The sequence below is a fragment of the Phodopus roborovskii genome, unplaced genomic scaffold (assembly GCF_943737965.1).
Source record: "Phodopus roborovskii unplaced genomic scaffold, PHOROB, whole genome shotgun sequence".
NCBI classification, from domain to species: Eukaryota; Metazoa; Chordata; class Mammalia; order Rodentia; family Cricetidae; genus Phodopus; species Phodopus roborovskii.
In genome coordinates, this window is record NW_026126413.1 from 16,387,118 (window position 1) to 16,408,030 (window position 20,913).

Consider the following 20,913-nt stretch of genomic DNA (forward strand, 5'->3'; position numbering starts at 1 on the left):
CCCTTTACTGGAAATACAAGTAAATAGCTACATTATATGTATTTGATTAGTTATGGTTCCAAGAGTTTCCCTTGTTGACACACTGACTGTTCTCTATTTTCAGCATGTAGGCTGTGATAATATTTTGGGATCTGATGCTAGGGAAGATAGGTGCCGAGTCTGTGGTGGGGATGGAAGTACCTGCGATGCCATTGAAGGGTTCTTCAATGACTCGTTGCCCAGAGGAGGTGAGTACGGTGAAAACTCTTCTTCTGGTGATCTGCAGTAGTGAAGAGTCTTGCTTTTCTTCTCTTAGATGCTGGAAACTTCCTTTATGTAGGCCAGCAGTGTCTTCTCCCAGACGGCCATCCTTTCAGTCTTTTACATGTTAAATGTCGCTTTGTGAAACTATTTTAAGGAACGTATTTTACTTCATTTAGCTTTTCTGTGAGGAGGTTTGTTGAGGACTGAAAAAAGCCTTTGACCATGCTAGGCAAATTGTTCTGCCACTGAGCTACACCTCCAGTCCTACGGGTTTTTGTTTTTGTTTGTTTTATTTGGTTTGGTTTTTAAATAGGATCCACTGAAATGACCCTATCTGCTTTTGAATTCCCCAGCATAGACAGACGATCCTGTCCTCCCAGCCTCAATGGGTAGCTATGACTGTAGCCATGTTTCTTTAAACTGTGATAACCCATAGAGCAGTGGTGTAAGGAGAGCCTGCTGAGAAAAGAAAGGTGGGACAGTATCACACACATCAAGGCTGTAAAATATCTTCAGGTGATTGCAGAAAAAAAGAAATTAGGCAGATCTCTATGAGTTCATGGCCAGCTTGATCTACAAAGTAAGTCACACTCTATCTCAAGCTCCCTCCTACCCACCGTTTGAACATTTTCTCTTCATAGACACACAGTTACAGTTATGAAGTACAAAGTCAAAGAAGAAATGAAAGAATAAAAAGCATTGCTAGTACTAGATGGCTACTACGTGCTCATTTTCTAGTTAGCTGCTTATTGCCAGCATTCATCTGTGTTCCAGGTTATATGGAAGTGGTGCGGATTCCAAGAGGTTCTGTTCATATCGAAGTAAGAGAAGTTTCCATGTCAAAAAATTACATTGGTAAGTAATTTTGCTAGATTATTTTTTTAATTAATGATGTGAAGGATCTAATACTGAAAGATGTTTCAAGATGCATCCATACACATATAAATACTAAGCAGAAAAATTAGAAGCTTATAGCTTACACTTCATTGTGTTGTTTGATTTTTAACTCAATACTATTGAAGTATAGCTTATGTAGAATAGAATACATAATGATTAACTATATAGTTTGAATATTATTAATGATCATATAAATGCTACAACCAAAGTGAAAACATTTCTATGATTCTAAAATTTATTGCCTTTTGCAGTTGAATTTCCTTCAGTATTCTTTAGAGTTTAGTTCCATAATCCCAACCTTGGTCTCAGGCAAACATTGATCTATTTTTAATTTAATTTTTATTTTTCATATCTGTATGGTATGCATGTTATAATAATGCATAAATATAATTTTAATATTAATATGACATTTGTTCAATTGTTGATGGATATTTGAAACATATTTATAGTCTTACTATTATAAATAAAGCTTCTGTGTATGTGCATGTGTGTATATGTGTACGTGTGTGTGTGTGTGTGTGTGTGCATGCAGGTACATGTCATTATCTCAAAGATATAAATATACTCCATGTTCATTACAGAATTATTCACAGCTGCCTGAGACCTGAACCCAGGTCCTCTGCAAGAGCAGTGCATGGTTTTTAACCATGGAACCAACTCCCTTCATTTCATTTTTAAGGTTCAGGTCTCAGCACCAGTGTTGGGCAGCTAATTACTGCCTGTACCTCCAGTTCCATGGGATCTAACACCTTCTTGAGTCTTGGGGTACTGCACTACATTCACAGACCCATACAAAACACACATAAACACATAATTCAAAATGAAAAAGTACAATATGGCTGCTCAAACAAGACCTGAACAATGATAATACCTGTTGACATCCCAACATAGATGAAAGAAGTAACCCAAAGCCTTGCCCTTAGATTAAAAGCTATAAGCAATTAAAAGCTGCCATGAGAGGGAGGATCCATCTTCTCCACAGATGGATACACTAAATGATCATCTAATCCCAAGTTATCATCCCTAAAATACACATACAAGCAACACTATACAGACTAAGCTGGTTGCGTTTATATATTTATTTGTATATATGTGTAGCAATAATAATAATTAAATAATAGAAAGGCATGAATTTGAAAGGGAGTGGGGGACATGAGGGGGTTGGAAGGAAGTGGGTGGAATTCTGTAATTATATTTTAAAATTGGAAAAACAGATAAAAAGGAAATCCTGCTATGGCATAAACAAACTCAAAGGACATTTTGGAAAATGACATAAACCAAACACAGACAGAGTTAGCTCTTCACATCATTTATATGTACGTTCTAAAATCTCATAGACACATACGTGTCTGATTACAGTCGGTCTTAGAAGGAGAGTAACAGATGGAGAGCTGTTGGTAATGAAGTATAAACTCAGTTATGTGATAAATAAATCCTAGAGCTATAACATACTATATATCTAATAAAAATGTGTTGTTGAGTGACACTATTCCTGATGAGATGTGAACACATATCTACTCACTACATATAGGGAACAGAGAACAGACCAGAGATAGACACTACCAAATCCATTTGGGGGAACCGTTTTTATCAGCATTACTTACAGGAATATGGGCGAGGGACTACATACAGGAACAGGGACTACTCAAAGACAACTGCTTCACCAAAGCCCAGCCCAGCATGGGTGACAGTTCTCAAAAGCTGGAAACCCAGAGCACACTGCACAGCCTGCGGGCAGCTCAGTAGTCTGGAGAGTCCTTTCGCAGTGGCTAAGTTGGTCGTTATTGATATTTTCAAGATGATTGGCTGGTCTCTGCCTCTCCCAGGTAGCTGGCCTGAGGCTTTGTGCCCTGGCTCATCTGAAAGTGATTCAGGTGGCCTTACAGTTTATGTGGCCTTGCGGAAGGCAGGGACTTCTCAAGTTATCGGGGTGTTTACTTCCTGGTTTAAGGAGCTTCCTGGGGTACTTCTCATCCCTTAGAACATGCTATTGCTCCACCTTTCCATTAATTTCCCGTTGTGAGAAATTTCTCTCCATAGTAGAAGGCCTTAATCTCAGGAGACTTCTACACAACAACTGCATGCTTGAAAACTTTATTTTCCAACTTAAATTATTATCATTATGTAACTCAATTTTTAAAGATAATTATTATTATCATTTTTAATTATGTATATATATCTGTCTGTGTGTGGGCAAGTGCATGTGGATATGGATGCCTGTAGCATCAGATCCTCTGAAGCTAGAGTTACAGACAGTTGTGAGCCATCCTATACAAGTGCTAGGAAGTGAACTTAGGTTCTCTGGGAGAGTGGCATTAGCCCTTAACCACTCTCCAGCCTCCCACTAATTTCTCTTTACACATGCCTCATATTTTGGGACCTAGTTACAAGTATTTGCTAATTTTAGTGGAGCTTTTATAAATTTGTGTTCTAGAGTTTTCGTGGATTGTTGTTGTTGTTGTTGTTGTTTTACATAGATCACCATGTCAAATTTGAACAAAGGCAGTTTCCCTTTTTATTTACAATCTTTATTATTGTTAGTCTTTTCTGTGTGGTACAAGGTTACATAGATGTGAGGATGCCCAACATCTCTTTATTAATCCAAACTTAAGAGAAAAATGTTCATTTAAAAAAAAACCATTAAATACAATGTTAGTGAGGAATTTATGTGGATGGCATTTTATTAAGTCAAGGATGCTCTGTTCTGAGGGTTTTAGTCATGCATGGCTATTGAAGTTCTCTGGATCTACTGATGGGGTTTAACCAATATTAACGTAATGAAAACCAGTGTCTTTGTTTGTTAAATCTATCTAGTATTCTTGGAACAAAAATATCACTTTATCATAATGTAGTATCCCAATTATATTGATGGAATTGATTTTCTAATATTTGTAAGGCTATTTAAACCCATGTTTTTTGTTAGTCTCTTGTTTTTTCATGTGATGTCTTTCTTGATATAAACCTGACCCCATAAAATGAGTTGAGAAACACTTTCCCCCATTTTCTCAAGGAACCTAGGGGAAATAGATATTATGTTTTAATATTGGATAGGCTTTAACTGTAAAACTCAGGTTTAAGTTTTCTTTATGGGAAGTTTTTATTGAAAAAACTGAGTTTCTGTAATTATAAAGTTTTTCAATTTATTGGCATAATACTATATATAACATTGCTTTATTATTCTTTAGATGTCTGTAAACATATAGACATCATTCTTTTCATTTTCTAGACTGTTAACTTGAATCTTTTATTTCTTTTTCTTGATCATTCTGGTGAAGGGTTTATTAATTTTCTGATATTTTCAAAGATCAGGATTATGGTTCAAATGCTTTTGTCTATTTCCCATGACAGCTGTCCTTATTCTTCTATTTATTAATGGCATTTTAATTTATTTTGTTTTAATTTGTTATTTTTGGTAGTTTCTCAATATGGAAATGTAGATTGTTGTTTTTTATATTATGAAATAAATGTTTTGCACTTTAAATTTCTCTTTAGTTTAATCACTTATTTATTTATTTATTTATTTATTTATTTATTTATTTATTGAGACAGGATTTCTCTATTTAGTCCTGGCTATTTTAGAGCTTGCTCTGTAGACTAGGTTGGTCTCGAACTCACAGAAATCTGCTTGCCTTTGCCTCCTGAGTGCTGGCATGTGCCATCACTGCCCAGCTAACCACATATTTTTAGGTATCATATTGTCATTATCACTTGTTTTTAAATATGTTACTTATCTTTAAGCAGAAATTACTCATTTTCTAAATGTGTTTTACTGTTGGTTTCTAGTTTAGTCCTAAACATAGAAACTACATGTACAAGATATTTTTAGAGGTAGGTGTGTGTGTGTGTGTGTGTGTGTGTGTGATATTTGTCATTAATATTTTATTGTGGCTCAACACATGTGCGATTAAGCAGAATGTATACTGTAGTGTTACTGAGCTAATATTCCATAAATCTAGTCAAATAGATTACAACAGTTGGATAGCTTTGTCCAATCTTATATATTTGTATTTTCTCCCTTCTTGGTTAAGTAGTAATTGCAAGAGTCTACTTCATTCATTTCTGCCCTTCCATTAATTATGTCTTTTGATCTACTGATTTGGAGTTTGGCTTGTTCGCACTTTTCCAAAAAAGATGTATTATGACATTTTTTATTTGAGATCTCTCTGATTTCTTAGTGTAGACATTTAGAACTCTAAGCTTCCCTCTGTCCTATTTTCGCTGTATCCCACAGGTTTTGGTATGTTATGTTTTCATTATAATCTGATTCCAGAGATATTTTTGTTGCTGTTTCCTTCTTGATTTCTTCAATGATCCATTTATTGCTCAATCATGTGTTGTTTGCTCCATAATTCTTACTGTTGATGTATAGCCTTAAATCCCTATGATCAAATAGAATAAAATGAATTATTCACTTGGTGAATTATTTTAAGTGTTCTATATTTGCTACAACTATTTTGTGTGCAATATATGATCTATTTTAGAGAAAGTTCTGTGGGATGCTGAGAATATCATAGAGTTTTTTAATGGAATATCTATAGATTTTGTTGAGATTATTTGATTTAAAATGTCATTTAATCCTAACATTTCTCTGTCTGGTATGTGGATGGAACTGAGACGGCCTATCCGTTGGTGAGAGGTGGATGTTGCTACACTACCATTGTGACTACATTAATCTGTGTCTTTATGTCTAGTGGTTTGTGTTTCATGAAATTAAACTTAGCTATTTTCAATTTATGTATGTTTAGAATTGTAATGTCTTCTTATTGGATCAATCCCTACGATGGTTGATATTGATTAGTTTTAAAGGATCTATAACCATCTAGGAAACAAGCCTCTACACGTACAACACATACATATGAATAATTATCTTCATTAGTTTCATCTCTGGTCATCCACATGAGGAATTATCTTGGTTAGATTATTGAGATTAGAAGAGCTATCATAATGTGGGCATTACCATTGCACAGGCTAGAATACTTGACTAGGTAAAAAAAGATAGCCAGCTGTGCAGTCATGTACCACTACTTCCTGACAGATGATTCAGAACAGTCAATTACCTCATGACACTAACACAGGGTTTCTCTTCCATGATGACTGTTTCCTACAACTATGAGAACTATGAGCCAAAATAAACCCCCTTTTAAGTTTATTTCTTACCAGGTATTTTATTGATGCACCAAGACAAGTAACTGATACAACTGGAATGAAGGGATCTTCTTACTCTCTTTAGGTGACTTTTGGTTTGAGATGCATTTTGTCAGATTAGAACAGTGATACCTGATATTTCCAAATTTTATTTGTTTGGAATACCTTTTTCCATTTTTTTTTTCACCCTAAACTAGTATCTGTCTTTGAAGGTGGGTGTGTTTCTTACAAGCAGAAAATACACGATTCCTGTTTTTAATCCAATCTTTTATTTTCTGTCTTTTGATTGGGAAATTAAAACCATTAATGTGCACTGTTGTTGAAAGAGTGTATTACTTTCTGTCATTCTATTGATGTTGTAGCGTTTGTTCTTTTCTTAATCCCCCTTTGCTTAACTGTTGTTCTAGCATTATTAGCTCCCTCACCCCTTAGCCTCTTACCATACTTTTTAGTCCAAAGAATTACTCCCAGTATCTTCTGTTAGGTGACTTAGTGGTCATAAACTCCTACAGCTTGCTTTTATCATGGAAATTTTTTCTTCTCACATCCCGACAGAGTTTTGCCAAGTGTTACAATCTGGTTTAACAGCTGTAATCTTTCCAAATTTGAAATATATAATTCAAAGCCTTATTTTAAAAGTTTCAGTTAAAAACTCAGCTGTTGTGATAAGCCTTCATTTTGGTGTTTCTCTCTTGCAGCTTTCAAACACTTTCGTCTTTCTGGATATTCAGTGTTTGATTATGACACAGTGTGAGGAGTTATTTGGTGTTCTGCATGCTTTTTATACCTAGGTGGACTTCCTTTTTCCTAGATTTGGGGAATATTCTGTTGTCATTTTGCTGAAAATATTTTATGATATGAAGTTCTCCGTCCATGTTCCTAGTTCAAAGAATTGGTGTTTTTATGGTATCTCAAAGAACGTTGCATTCCCACATATAAAAAGAAAGTATGAGTGCTCTTCACTGAATGTATCCACCCTTCCACTTTGCCTATTTTCCCTGTGCTCTGCTCTGTTTATTGGTGAGGCATTCCACTGAACTTTTTATTTGACTTATTTTCATCTCTATCATTTCAACTTGGATTTTCTTCTATATTTTACATTCCATTGTAATATGTTGACTTCCTTTCTTCAGCTGTTTACTCATATTCTCATTCATTTCTTTGAGCGTGTTTATTGTCATTCTTTTGACTTTTCCTTCTGGGATTTTCTGTAAGTGTTTCTAACTTGGGCCCATTATTTTGGATTGATACTTTTTGGAGGCGACAGCTTGTCTTCGTTTTTCATATTACTGTGTTCTTGTGCTGTGATTTGCATATCAGAAGTTAGAGTTGGGTAGTTCATTTATTTGTTTGTTTGGTGTTGGTTGCCCTTCTTTTACTGAGAGTGTTTGCAATGTCCTAGAAGGACTTTATTGTAGTGTGGTTGAGGTGTGGTTGAATTTCCTATTCAATACCTAGTTCTCCCCTGGTAGTAGAATACTAACTGAAATAATAGACACTACCTAGGAATAAATTCCTTGATTACTGTGTTCTGTCTGGTATCCCTCATGTTTCTTTCCTGGTTCCTCAAAGACAGTCTTGCTGCTGGGAATTCCTCTGCAAAAGGTAGCCTTTTTCCCACGTCTTTGTTTATGAGGACTACTCTGGACTAGTGTCTGAGTTTGGCTCTGGATCCTATTCCAGATCTGGCTCTGGACTGACACTTGGAAATAGAAGTAGGTTCCTACCTTTTAGAATAAGTTTCTCACACACTTGTGCTGTGCCAAGTGAGAGTTTTGCAGGTTGATGCTTGGTGTTCCTTCTGTACAGCTGTTCTTGGCTAAGCTAAGGACCATGTGAAGTTGATTTACAGAGACAATTGGAGCTAATTAGTGGGTGGAATGGCTGAGATAAACTTAGCTTTACTAGGTGACTTGTGGGTTCTGGTTTCATGATTGATCATTCATGATATGAGCAGGGATTATTTTATTTTTTAAAATCAGCATACAAATTAGTGTAACACATATCCTCATGGCGTTTTCATACGCATTTAGCTTTGATTGCCCCCTGCCAGTTATAATTCAGTGTGAAGGGGATCTTGGCCGGTGGGGTCCAAACCATGGATGTTGAGAGACAAACATGCCATGCACATAGAGCTTACATGGGAAGTTTTACTGGGGGAAGGGAAGGTAGAAAGATAATCACAATATTCCTCAAATTATTCCACAAAATAGAAGCAGGAAAAAAATTGCTAAGTTCCCTTTATGAGGTTACAGTCACCCTGATACCCAAACCACAGAAGATTCAACAAAGAAGAGAATTAAAGGCCAATTTCCCTCATAAACGTTGTTGCAAAAATACTCAATAAAAGACTTGCAAACTGGATCAAAAAACACATAAAAAGATTAGCCATCATGTCCAAATGGGATTCATCCCAGAGATACAGGGATGGTTCAGCATATGAAAAATCTGTCAATGTAATCTACTATATAAACAAAATGAAAGAAAGAATACCATGATCATCTCACTAGATGTTGAAAAATCCTTTGACAAAATCCAATACCTCTTCATTGCAAAAGTCTTGTATAGATCTGGGAAACAAGGGGCATTCCTATACATGAAAGGCAATTTACAGCAAGCCTATATAGCCAACACCAAATTAAATGGAGAGAAACTCAAAACAGCTCCACTAAAATCAGGACCAAGACAAGACTGCTTACCATACCTTGCTAGAGCAACAAGACAACTAATGAAGACCAGAGGGATACAAATTGGACAGGAAGAAATCCAAGTATTGCTTTTCACAGATGATATGATAGTATTCATATTCATAAGCAATCCCTAAATATCTACCAGAAAATAAGTAAAATGCCTTTAGTGAAGTGTCTGCCTATAAGATTAACTAAAAAAAAATAATTAGTGTCTCTCCTACATACAAATGACAAACAGGCTAAGAAAAATGTCAGGAAAACAACACCCTTCACAATAACCACAAATAATATAAAATATTTTGGGAGTAGTTGTAACCAAGCAAGTGAAAGACTTGTATGACAATAACTTCAAGTATTTGAAGAAAGAAATTGAAGATGTCAGAAAGTGGAAAAACCTCCCATGCTCATGGATCAGTAGGATTGACAATGTAAAAATGACCATCTTACCAAAAGCAATCTACAGATTCAATGCAATCCCCATAAAAATTCTTTACAGACCAAAGACAATACTGAACTTCATGTGGGAAAGAAAAAGAAAAACAAAACAAAACAAAACAAAAAAACAGGATAGCAAGAGCAATCCTGAACAATAAAAGAACTTCCAGAAGTATTGCCATCCCTGGTTTCGAGCTCTACTACAGCGCTATAGTAGTAAAAGCTGCATGGTATTGCCATAAATGCAGAAAGGTTGAACAACGGAATTGAATTGCAGACCCAGACATAAATCCACAAATCTGTTGACCTGTTTTTTTTATAAAGAAGCCAGAAATATACAAGGGCAAAATGAAACCATCTTCAACAAATGGTGCTGGTCTAACTGAATGTTGGCATGTAGGAGAATATAAATAGATATATATCTATCACCCTGCACAAAACTCAATTCTAAGTGGATTAAAGATATACACATAAATCCAGATACACTGAACCTGATAGAATAGAAAGTGGGGAATAGTCTTGAACACATTGTCAGAGTAGACAACTTCCTGAGCAGAATACCAATAGTGTAGGCCTAAGATCAACAATTAGTAAATGGGACCTCATGAAACTGAAAGGTGTCATGTAAGGCAAAGGATACTGTCAACAGGACAACAAGGAAGCCTGGAGAATGAGAAAGATCTCCACCAATCTCACGTCTGGCAAAGGGCTGATTTCTAGAATATATAAAGAACTCAAGAAACTAGATATATAAAAAATCCAAATAATCCAGTTAAAAAATGGGGTACAGAGCTAAATAGAAAATTATCAACCGAAGAATATCAAATGCCAGAGAAACACTTAAAGAAATATTCAACATCCTTATCCATCAGGGAAATGAAAATCAAAATGTTTCTGAGATTCTGTCTTACACCTGTCAAAATGACTAAGATCTATAACACAAGCAACAGCTCATGCTGGAGAGGATATGCAGCAAGAGGAAACGCTCCTCCATTGTCAGTGGAAGTATAAACTTGTCTATCCACTTTGGAAATCGATATGGCCATTACTCAGAAAATTGGAAATTGATATACCCCAAGACTCTGCTGTCCCACTCCTGGGCATAAACTCAAAGGACACTCCATCTTAGCTTAAGGACATCTGCTCAATTATGTTATAGCAGCTTTATTCATAGTATCCAGAAACTGGAAAGAACCTAGATTTCTTTCCCTCAACCAAAGAATGGATAAAGAAAATGTGGTGCATATATTTACACGATGGAGTATTACTCAGTTACTTAAAAAAATGATATCATGAAATATTTGTGTTTGTTTTGTTTTTTGAGACAGGGTTTCCCTGTATTGCTTGGAGCCTGTCCTGGAACTAACGCTGTAGACCTGGCTGGCCTAGAACTCATAGAGATCCGCCTGCCTCTGCCTCACAAGAGCTGGGATTAAAGGCATGAGCCACCAATGCCTGACATCATGAAATTTTCTATCAAATGTTTGTAAGTAGAAAAAAGAATCATCCTGAGTGAGGTAACTGAGACCCAGAAAAACAAACATGGTGTGATCTCACTTGTGAGTGAATAAAAGCTGTGAAGTCACAGGTAATCATGCTACAATCCACAGACCCAGAGGCTAAATCATAAGGAGGGCTCAAATGGGGTTGCGTGGATCTCCTTGGGAAGGGGAAATAGAGGAGATTTCATGGGTGGACTGGGGGCAGGTAGGCATGGACACAGGAGGGATCAGATTGGGGGTGGACTGGAGGGAGAGAGTACTGGGAGAGATGACTGGAGTTGGGGGATATTTCAGGGATGAGGTAAAAACCTAGAGCAATGGAAACTCCCTGTAGTCAATGAGGGTGACCCTAGTGAAGACTCCTGATAATAGAGGATACAGAACAACCTGAACCAACCATCTTCTGGCACCAAGCAAGGCCTCCAGAGCAGGACCTGGTACACCAACCCAGCCACGAAGCCTTCAACCTACAATTTGTCTTGCCTGCAAGATGTGCTCCGGTAAAGGTGACACAGAACTTGTGGGAGTAGTCAACCAATGACTGATCCAATTTAGGATGCATGCCACGAGAAGGGGCCCATGGCTGACACTGCTTGGAGGGCCAGGAACCAGAGGCTGGATACCCCAGAGACCTAGGATAGAACCAAACACAACTAGCAAAACACAAACAAGCAAACAAAACCAGCCAATTAAATGATTTCTAATGATATTCTGATATACTCTTAGACTGGAGCCAAGCATAATTGTCATCAGAGAGGCTTTATCCAGCAACTAATAGGAGTAAATGCAGAGACGGACAGCCAAACATTAGGTGGAGCTCAGAAAACCCTGTGGAAGAAGGGGAGAAAGGATTGTAGTAGTCAGAGGGGTCAAGTACATCACAAGAAAACAGCCCACAGAATCAAGTAACCAAGACTCAACAGGGGTCACAGAGACAGGAGTGGCAATCAAGGAGCCTATATGGGTCTGGTCTAGGTCCTCTTCATATGTTAGGGTTGTGTGGCTTGGTGTTCTTGTGGGACTCCTAACAGTAGGAGTGGGGGCTGTCTCTGACTCTTGTGCCTCTTGGCGCCCTTTTCCTCTACTGGGTTGCTTTATCCAGCCTTGACAAGAGGGCATGTGCCTACTCTTATTGCATCCTGTAATGGCATGTTTGGTTGACATCCCTGGAAGTCTTGCTCTTTTTTGAAGGGAAACAGAGGAGGAGTGGATCTAGGGGAGAGGCAAGGTGGAAGAAAAGGACTGGGAGGAGAGGAGGGAGGGGAACTGTGGTTGGGCTGTAATGTATGAGAAGTGAAATTAATTTTAATGTTTTTTAAAAGCTAGGTAGTACTCATAGGACAAACCCAGGCCCCCTAAACATGGGTGTTAGGAGGCCTGGGCAGTCTATGGGGCCTCTGGTAGTTGATCAGTATTTGTTCCTAGTATACGAATAGACTTTGGGAGCCCATCACACATAGAGGGATACTCTCTCAGCCTAGACACATGGGGGAGGGCCTAGGCCCTGCTCCAATTGGTATGACAGACTTTGAAGACTCCCCATGGAAGGCCTCACCCTTTTTGGGGAGCAGAAAGGGGTGGAAAGGGGATGGGGGGAAGACAGGGAGGACTAGAGGGTAAAGGGAACTGGGATTGACAGGTAAAACAAGCTTGTTTCAAACACACACACACACACACACACACACACACACACACACACACACACACACACTAGGTAGTACTAAGACAGATTCTCTTATGTACCTCGGTCTGTTTTCTAATTCTTTGGTTCCAGTGTCTATGTACCAGAATCACAAGTTTCCCCTCATGTAATCATGCCTTCAATATTTAGTGAGGAAAGTCTGCCCCTCACTTCTACCCTCATGCTAAGCAGTTCTTTAAATTTTTCCTAATGCCCTTCTTATCCTCTCATATAAATGTTCCATTCATTTCCACCAACAACACTAGGAATACTTAAGTAATTACACTCTTAGCAGTCATGTGAAAAATTATTGCAGTTCTTTGGTTGACATTATTTCATTGTTATTAATTCATTTTTGACAATTTCATACATGTATGTATATAATTCAGTATTATTAGCCTTTCCTCTACATACTCCCATCCCTATCAGCACTCCATTCCCATCTCCAGATTCATGACTTGTAGTTTTGTTTTATGACTTTTTAGCTTAACCAGGGTCATCTGTGCGGTCATTGAATTGAAAGTACCCACTGGAGCCTGATGTGGTCACTAGTTGGCATACAACTAACTTCCTAACTGTATCTGTAGCAAATAGTTCAGTAGTGATGGATAGGAACCCCTGAGCCCCTCCCCACTCCTGCCTGACTGCTAATGGCCCTGTTACTGTACAGATCTTGTAGAGGCATCGAAACTGCTGCAAGTTTGTTATTCCAATTTGCATTTAAACAAGGAGCAGATCATATGTAAACCAAGTTCTCAGGAGGCTAAGGCAGAAGGAAACTTACAAGTATGTGACCAGTGGGCTCCATAGAGAGACCTTGTCTCAAACATAAGGCAAGCACACCCTGTAACCTCAGTGGGTGCCCTTGCTTTGCTTTGAGACAAAGGTCCCACTCTCCACCCCAGGCTGGCCTTAGGTCACAGCTACCCCACGCTTCTCATGAGCCTGGTGCTACCTCACCCTACCCTATGGCTCCTCAGTCTCTCAGAGTCTCACTTTTATTGTGGATGCAAACATTTATGGAGCAAGGGCCCTGCCTCTACCCCTCAGGCCACCCAGCAATCACCTTCCTGCCCTGAGACTCAAGATATGGATGTTGTACAGAGCTTTCTAAAACCCAATTTTGTTTGTGCACTTTTTATTTTGAGAAGGTGGGGTCCCAGGTAGGAATATGCCCACAATAAGTTCAATCACTGTTTGGGAGGAATAAGAAAAGCAAGCAAGGGAATGAGAGAGATGGAGGGAGAAAGGGGAAGAGGGAAGATGGCCCAGTACCATCCCTGGATGAGATGGCTCTTCATTATAACTTTTTGTGCAATAGCTGGTCCACAGTGTATTAGTAAATGAAATTTAACATTTTAAGGTGGATTTTACTCTCTTTTCCAGCTTTAAAATCTGAAGGAGATGATTACTATATTAATGGTGCCTGGACTATTGATTGGCCTAGGAAATTTGATGTTTCTGGAACAGCTTTCCACTATAAGAGACCAGCAGATGAACCAGAATCCCTGGAAGCCTTAGGACCCACCTCTGAAAACCTCATTGTAATGGTAAATGTGTCTTTGTCATTATATTTTTACTGTAATTTCCACATTATGAGGTAGAAAAGGCTCATGTTTGATCAGCTCTATTTTCTAGGGGATGCAATTAAGGTAATGAAGATAAAATGATTTGCCAGATAACATTTCTCTTTTTATTTTTTATGTGTTTGTTTGCTTGCTTGCTTGCTTGTTTGTTTGTTTGAGACAGGGTTTCTCTGTGTATCCCTGGCTGTCTTGGAACTTGCTCTATAGACCAGGCTGACCTCCAACTCAAAGAGATCCTCCTGCCTCTGCCTCCTGAGTGCTGGGATTAAAGGTGTGTGCCACCACCACTGAAAATTTTCATGTTTTCTTGAGTAAAAGCTTTATGATTGAGCAGTATGAATGAAAACAGTGACAAACTACCCATGGACAGAAAGAAAAGAACATTATATAAAAACTCATGTGCTTTGACTTTGTCTTGAAGGCCACTGAGATGCCCCATCAGATAAAGGCATTTGTCACCAAGCCTGACAACCTGAGTTCAATCTCCCTGGTTCACATGACTGAAAGAACCAGTCTGGCAAATTGCCCTCTGATCTCTGTACATGCTCCAAGAATCTGTGCATCACCCCCCAATAAATAAACAAAATGTAGTGATTTTTTTTTCTTAAGTTGTCTTGGGTTCAAGGTCATCCTGGACCACAGAGTGAGACTGTCAGAAAGCTAAAGTAAACAAATAAATGTTCCAAATTCCCTGTTAGACTTGCCCTATGGCATTATCTTCTTCAGAAGTAAGTATCTGAATGAAGGCTCATTGTATTTTAATTATCTTCACCAGTTGTTTTCAATGGCAGGTTCTACTCCAAGAACAGAATTTGGGAATTAGGTACAAGTTCAACGTGCCCATCACTCGACCTGGCAGTGGAGATAATGAAGTTGGCTTTCTGTGGCACCATCAGCCCTGGTCAGAGTGCTCTGCTACTTGTGCTGGAGGTAAGACACCCACTAGGCAGCCCACAGCTGGCAGTGTGGAAAGCAAAACCTACTCTGAGCTGTGTATTTTGTTTGCTAAAGAAGCTAATTGGAAACATTTTTTGCAGGTTTGCTTCAAGCTGTAATTTAACAAAAGAAACTTTGCTTAATTATATTACATTCTGTTTGTTTCAACCTCATGTAATTTACACAGATTTGTTGGTAAAATACATCTTGGCACAATGAGTATCTCTGCTGGTTCTTCTCCAAGACTATCTTGAAGGTGGGCTGTTTGCTTTTCATGAACACATTCTTGGTAAAGAACATCAAGAGTTTTAAATTAAAAACCAGCAAGAATCAGACGTCACAGATGCAACTTGTTGTAATGGGGCATGAGAATGTATGTGTGCTTGTACGCTTGTGTTTGTACAATTGTGTGTTTCCCACAATCCCATTCAAACTCCCTTCTCCAGCAATCAAAGTTAAGGGGCAATATACTGGGATGCTGCATAAAATTACTGGTCTGGGTCTCTGGGCTAATGATGTTTAGTGACCCCATTATAATCCCTCAGTGAGGTAGATGTAGCTGGTAGGCAGTGGTTGGTGATGTGTTGGTTGTCCCATGTGCGTTTTTCATGGGTGCCTTTTCCCCACAATTTACTCTATTCCTAATCCTCCTCCCTCTAGTGGCCACCAATGCAATTCTTTACCTCTGGCTGGGAGAGCAGGACAGTTGGCTTCCTTCAAAGCCAACACCCTTGCTGCTTCATGGACTGGTGAGTAGAAGTGCTGTGCAAGCAGCATCTTCCTTCTCTCTGGAGACTAAATGCACCACCTCCACCATAGAGCTTTATTACAACAGGCAAGGAGCAAACCCATCCTTCAAAGCCAGGGAGGCCTAGAGTACCTCACCATTCCAAAAACCAAAGTATACATTCAAAATAATAATATTTAGAATGTTGAAATTGAAATAAATGACATATTCCCATTCTAAACTGTGCAAAAGCATATGCATTCCATGGACCTCTGTCCATATAGCCACTGGATCTCCAAGTGTCTCAAGCATTTGAATAGGAAAAGAATATGACAGAATCCATAGTTTTGAGTCATAAAAATTAAAATCATCCATTACTATAACTCTACTTTCCATAATAAAGACTATACAACGTGAAAAATAAAAAGGATGCATAATACTCTATTGATATTAACTCATGAAATATCATAAAATATGGCTAATCTATTTTAAAAGTTCTCCTGTTCCCACCCATTTTATGTATAAAATGTTTGATGACTCATCATATAAAGTTTTCAAAACTATAATGCATCACCACTTCTTTTTAATAAAATAAAATGACTAATACGACTGCAGATCATTCTCAACTAATCACTTTTTGTTCCCATAAGGGCCATTACATTATATTTAGTGTCATTTACATAATTCTTTGTTTGTGCTAATTAAATCACTCCATGAATTAATCTATCTACCAACAAAAAAGTCATCATTAGGATAACATATATTTAAGTAGTATAAATAAACTTATTAAGAATAGGCTAAATTTATTAAGGATGAGTTCAAATCATTTAAGGTGTAGGCATTCTAATAAGGATGCTCTAAAGCTGAGGTCAGCTGACTTGGGGAAGAAAAGACATAGTCGTATCTTCAAGTACGCAATAGAACACTGACTGGGAGCCCTACTGCCTGTTCTCTTGCTCAATTGTTCCATTTGAGGGTGGTTTAGACACAATCTTGTCTGAGGCCAAGGAGATACTAAGTGAATTTCCAATGTTGTTTCAACTCTATGATTCAATTTATTCAGAGAGCACATAGCCCAACAAACATGGGAGAAGCTTAATTCAAAAGAAGACTATGAGTTTATTAAAGTAAAAATTTAAATGACTTATTCTTTTCCATAACATTCATATTGAAAAATGGAAATGATGTGTGGATGAAGAAAACCCTAAATAAGAAAAGCCCCTGGAAGGAGAGGTTTCTTTTCCATAGCATAAACCCCTTTGAATCTGGAGCTACTGAGCTTATATGTGACAAGGTTCTGGAACCCCAAATTCTGCTTGAGTGTGAGTGATTTTGAGCATCTATGAGGCCATTGCTTTTGTGGAGAGAGGGAGGTCAGTGATTGCGAGTTGGCAGATGTTGTGTGCAGAGCCGTCATTTGTCTTGGTCATCCAAGTGTGATGTGGGGACCAGCTGCCTCAGCATAGTTAGGGATTCACTGAGAAGCTGATTTGGGGGTCCTATGTCAGAACTCCTGTAGAGAAACTGAATAGGGACTGTGTTTTCCCAAGCTCTCCAGATGGTTCCGGTGCCCATGCGCAATCCTGGATCACCATGGTTTTCAGAGCAACTGAAACGTAGCACTGTGGGCTGTGGCATTCAGGGCCTGGTCACTCAAGTCTGAATCTTTGAGAACTCACTTTGCTCCTAGTACAGTATCTGGAACATTCTAGGAAAATGATAAGAATTTATAAACAGTAAGTGATTCTGAGCAGTCATGAGGCATGAAACAATAATTTTGACAATAGTCTTATTTTCATATCCTGTTAACATGATAAAATCCCCTGACGGAAACAACTTAAAGAAGAGAGGGCTTATTTAGTCACAACTCTAGGTTACATACAGTCCATCCTTGCAGGGAAGTCTACAGTCAAGACGTAGGAACTTGAAGCATCTAGTCACAGTACATCCACACTCAAGCAGAGCACAGTGAGTTAATGCATGTGTGTATCCAGTGCTCAGCTTGTTTTCTCCATGCTTCTACAATCCAATATCCCTTACCCAGAGAATGTTGCCACCCAGTGTGGGTATGTCTTCCTGCTAATCAAGACACTCCCCCACAAACATGCCTACAGGCCAACCTGATCAAGACATTCCCTCACTGAGACCCCCTTATAGGAGACTCTAGACTGTCAACTTGACACAAAACTCAGGATCAAAAAAGTATGTATGTCTCTTCTTTCCCCTGTAGGAAACTGGATGTCCTAGGGTAGGCTATTGAACTTATTCCTCCTATATGTGCCTCAGTTTTTATTTCCAGATTCTATAATACTGGAAGCTTCTCTTTGAAGGAAGTAAAGTTCTTCAGAGCTCATGAATGTTAATCAAAGAAAGAAGCCAGAGTCCTCTACCATCATGCCCAAAATGAGTTTATTTACAGTTAAAGACCTTTTAGGAAGATGTATTTCTAAATACAATTTGCTCAGAAACAGGATAAAAACTAAAGTTAGTTCTTAATTATGGTAGTTCACTTTACTCTCGGGGAGGTAGTGGGAGCCTTAAAGCTCTCAAAAGAAAGAGCCAGCACTATCAAAGAACATTTTTGGAATCTCACGAGACCCCTCTGTGCTGTTCGCTATTGCTCTGTTTGTGCTTTACTGACATCAAGAGCTTTGAACTATGAGTCAGGAAGCAAGAATGATAGTTTTCTATGATGAGATATTTTAAGATAAGAAATTAAAAACTGTTTTTCTGTCGCTTAGCAGACCCGATGACAAATCAATTATACAGGAAACATTGGTGATGAATCATTTCAAGTTCCTCTGAGTCAGTGATGAAGCACCTCCTGGGGCTGATTGGGAATGCTAAAGTGCTATGGGGTATTGTCTTCAGGATAAATGTGACAATTCAGACAGCTGTAATTCTACTTTCCAGAAACCTTGTTATTTCTCTTAGAATTTATTTCTATATGCCTTATCCAAAGTGTTATGTACTATGTAATTTAAATAAGTCCCTAATATACTACAATTGGATTAATGCCCGTAATAATGTATTAATAGACAAAGCTTGACTTAATAATGAAAGTAATACTATTTTATGATGGAAAACTCTAGAGTCTGCTTTTGAGTAGTAATTCATGCCATGTTTGCTCTGTATCTTTTAAAGGTCAGAATAGCAGTTAGTTTTTTTTATACCAACCCACTGGTTTTGGTTATTGCATACCTCTTCTTCACTAATGTCCACCTGGATGTGTTGTTCTCAAAGCTTAGCACACAGCACAACTGCAGGAGGGCGATCTAAAACAAGGTCTGCAGGTTCTCCCTCCAGTTCCTGTTCAGGAGCACAGGTCATGGTCGTTTAGGAGCCTCACACCAGTAGCTGGGCTAGATGCAAATGCTAGATGTAAATGCCTACATGATAATTTCTATTTGATTTAATTATAAGTGGCTTTGTGGCTTGGCTGTTGAGTAATAGATGAATAATGTATAGTTTATAAAACATTCTGATGCCTGGTATCTTTTGATCATCCTCAACAACCACACAAAATAACCTTTGCTATGATGATTGTTATTATATAAATAGACTTCAAGTTAATATTTTTTAATCCAAGCTGCAGCAGTTGAGTCTAGTAATAATTTAACATAATGTTTCTCTGATAATAATTGGTTTCTTTGAACAAAGCCTTTTCACCACTTAGCATCTCTACATATATATATAGCCTTCACATGCTTGAAAGTTTGTTCACAACTTTTGCCCAGAACAATGACTCTCAGCTTTGACACAGGTTGGAAAGACAAGTTCCTGAGATCCTGATACTTGGGCTCCCCTGACACCCTGCCTTTTAGAAATGGTTAGGGACTTAGTCTGAACATAAGATTTTTAAACAATCCCCTGGTAATTTTGAGGTGCAGTCCATATTTTAAAAATTATCAGTTTTATTATGGATTAAATGCTTTAGTCCTAAAAACACTAACATCTCTTATTAATTGGCTATGAGTTAAATGCAAAGGTTAATGGCATCGAGGAATGGGCATTTGGGGTGAAAAATAGAGCAACATTACTGAACAGAGTAGAAGTGGTAAAATGGCAATCATGGCTTATTTCATGTGGCATTGGACCTGGACATGCTATAGGGAGCGTGCTTTGATCTGTTTGCTCACATTTTCTTCTTTACCTAGTGGATCATTTATCACAGCTAATCAATACTCTTAAAACTAGCTGCAACTGTGCTAAACAATTTTCAGAGATTCCCATTTTCAGCTTTCTGTGGTACTTAAAGAACTAAAATGAATATAATGGCCAGGCGGTGGTGGCACACGCCTTTAATCCCAGCACTCAGGAGGCAGAGGCAGGCAGATCTCTGTGAGTTCGAGGAAAGCTATACAGAGAAACCCAGTCTCAACATCCCCCCTCCCAAATGAATATAAGCAGAGCATTCCTAATCTGAGGTCACCAGAATTCCTGATTTTAGAGCATTTTTGATAACAGATTTTTCAGATTAGGATGCTCAACCAATAAACTGTATGCAAATATTCTAAAGTATAAATTAATATGAATTTGGGGATGCTTCTGGTCTCCAGAAGTTTTAATAAAATATGCTCAATTTATAAATGGCTACTACAGTCTACTGACTGAAGCTATAAGTCTGAGTGCCAGAAGCGCACGACTCCTAACAGCCTTATGAAAACTCCTAGCACTTCTTCTGTCTTGGTAGTTCTAATCAGGAAGGATGCCCTTCTACTGGATTAGAAGAGTATTGTTCCTTATGGAATAGATCTTGCATAATGCATCAGTATTCATGACAACACTTCTGTTCTTTCAATTTCCCACTATTTAAACCATCATTTTGCCATCTTCATAACTTGCCCAGCCTCTTCTCTGACTTCATATAGCCCTTGGACTTTTAGAGTAAAGCCTCCCAAGACTAGTGACTAAGAGTCTAGCATTGTATTTAATGCTGACCTGTTTTGCTACCAAAAAACTCTTCATTAACAATGCAAAGAAAAGACAGAAATACATATATCTTGTAAATTTGTTATAGCTTTGCAACTATACTTAACATATACTGTTTGTCCCCCATTAGTATTATTAA

The 20,913-nt window shown here is 38.1% G+C and overlaps 1 protein-coding gene across 2 annotated transcripts in view; it reads left to right on the plus strand.

Moving 5' to 3' along the window:
• The window catches only part of Adamts6 (ADAM metallopeptidase with thrombospondin type 1 motif 6), a 225,340-nt gene that overhangs the window by 167,825 nt on the left and 36,602 nt on the right, over window positions 1-20,913 (plus strand). Inside the window, exons 17-21 of one of the 2 annotated variants that reach the window (XR_007834420.1) lie at window positions 104-227; window positions 1,018-1,098; window positions 13,980-14,143; window positions 14,971-15,109; window positions 15,776-15,864. Coding sequence is in view for 1 of the 2 variants with exons in the window: in XM_051182886.1 (XP_051038843.1) it covers window positions 104-227; window positions 1,018-1,098; window positions 13,980-14,143; window positions 14,971-15,109 (508 nt within the window). In the remaining variant the exon portion in view is untranslated. The remainder of the gene's footprint in view (window positions 1-103; window positions 228-1,017; window positions 1,099-13,979; window positions 14,144-14,970; window positions 15,110-15,775; window positions 15,865-20,913) is intronic. The other variant, XM_051182886.1, reaches the window with a different exon arrangement.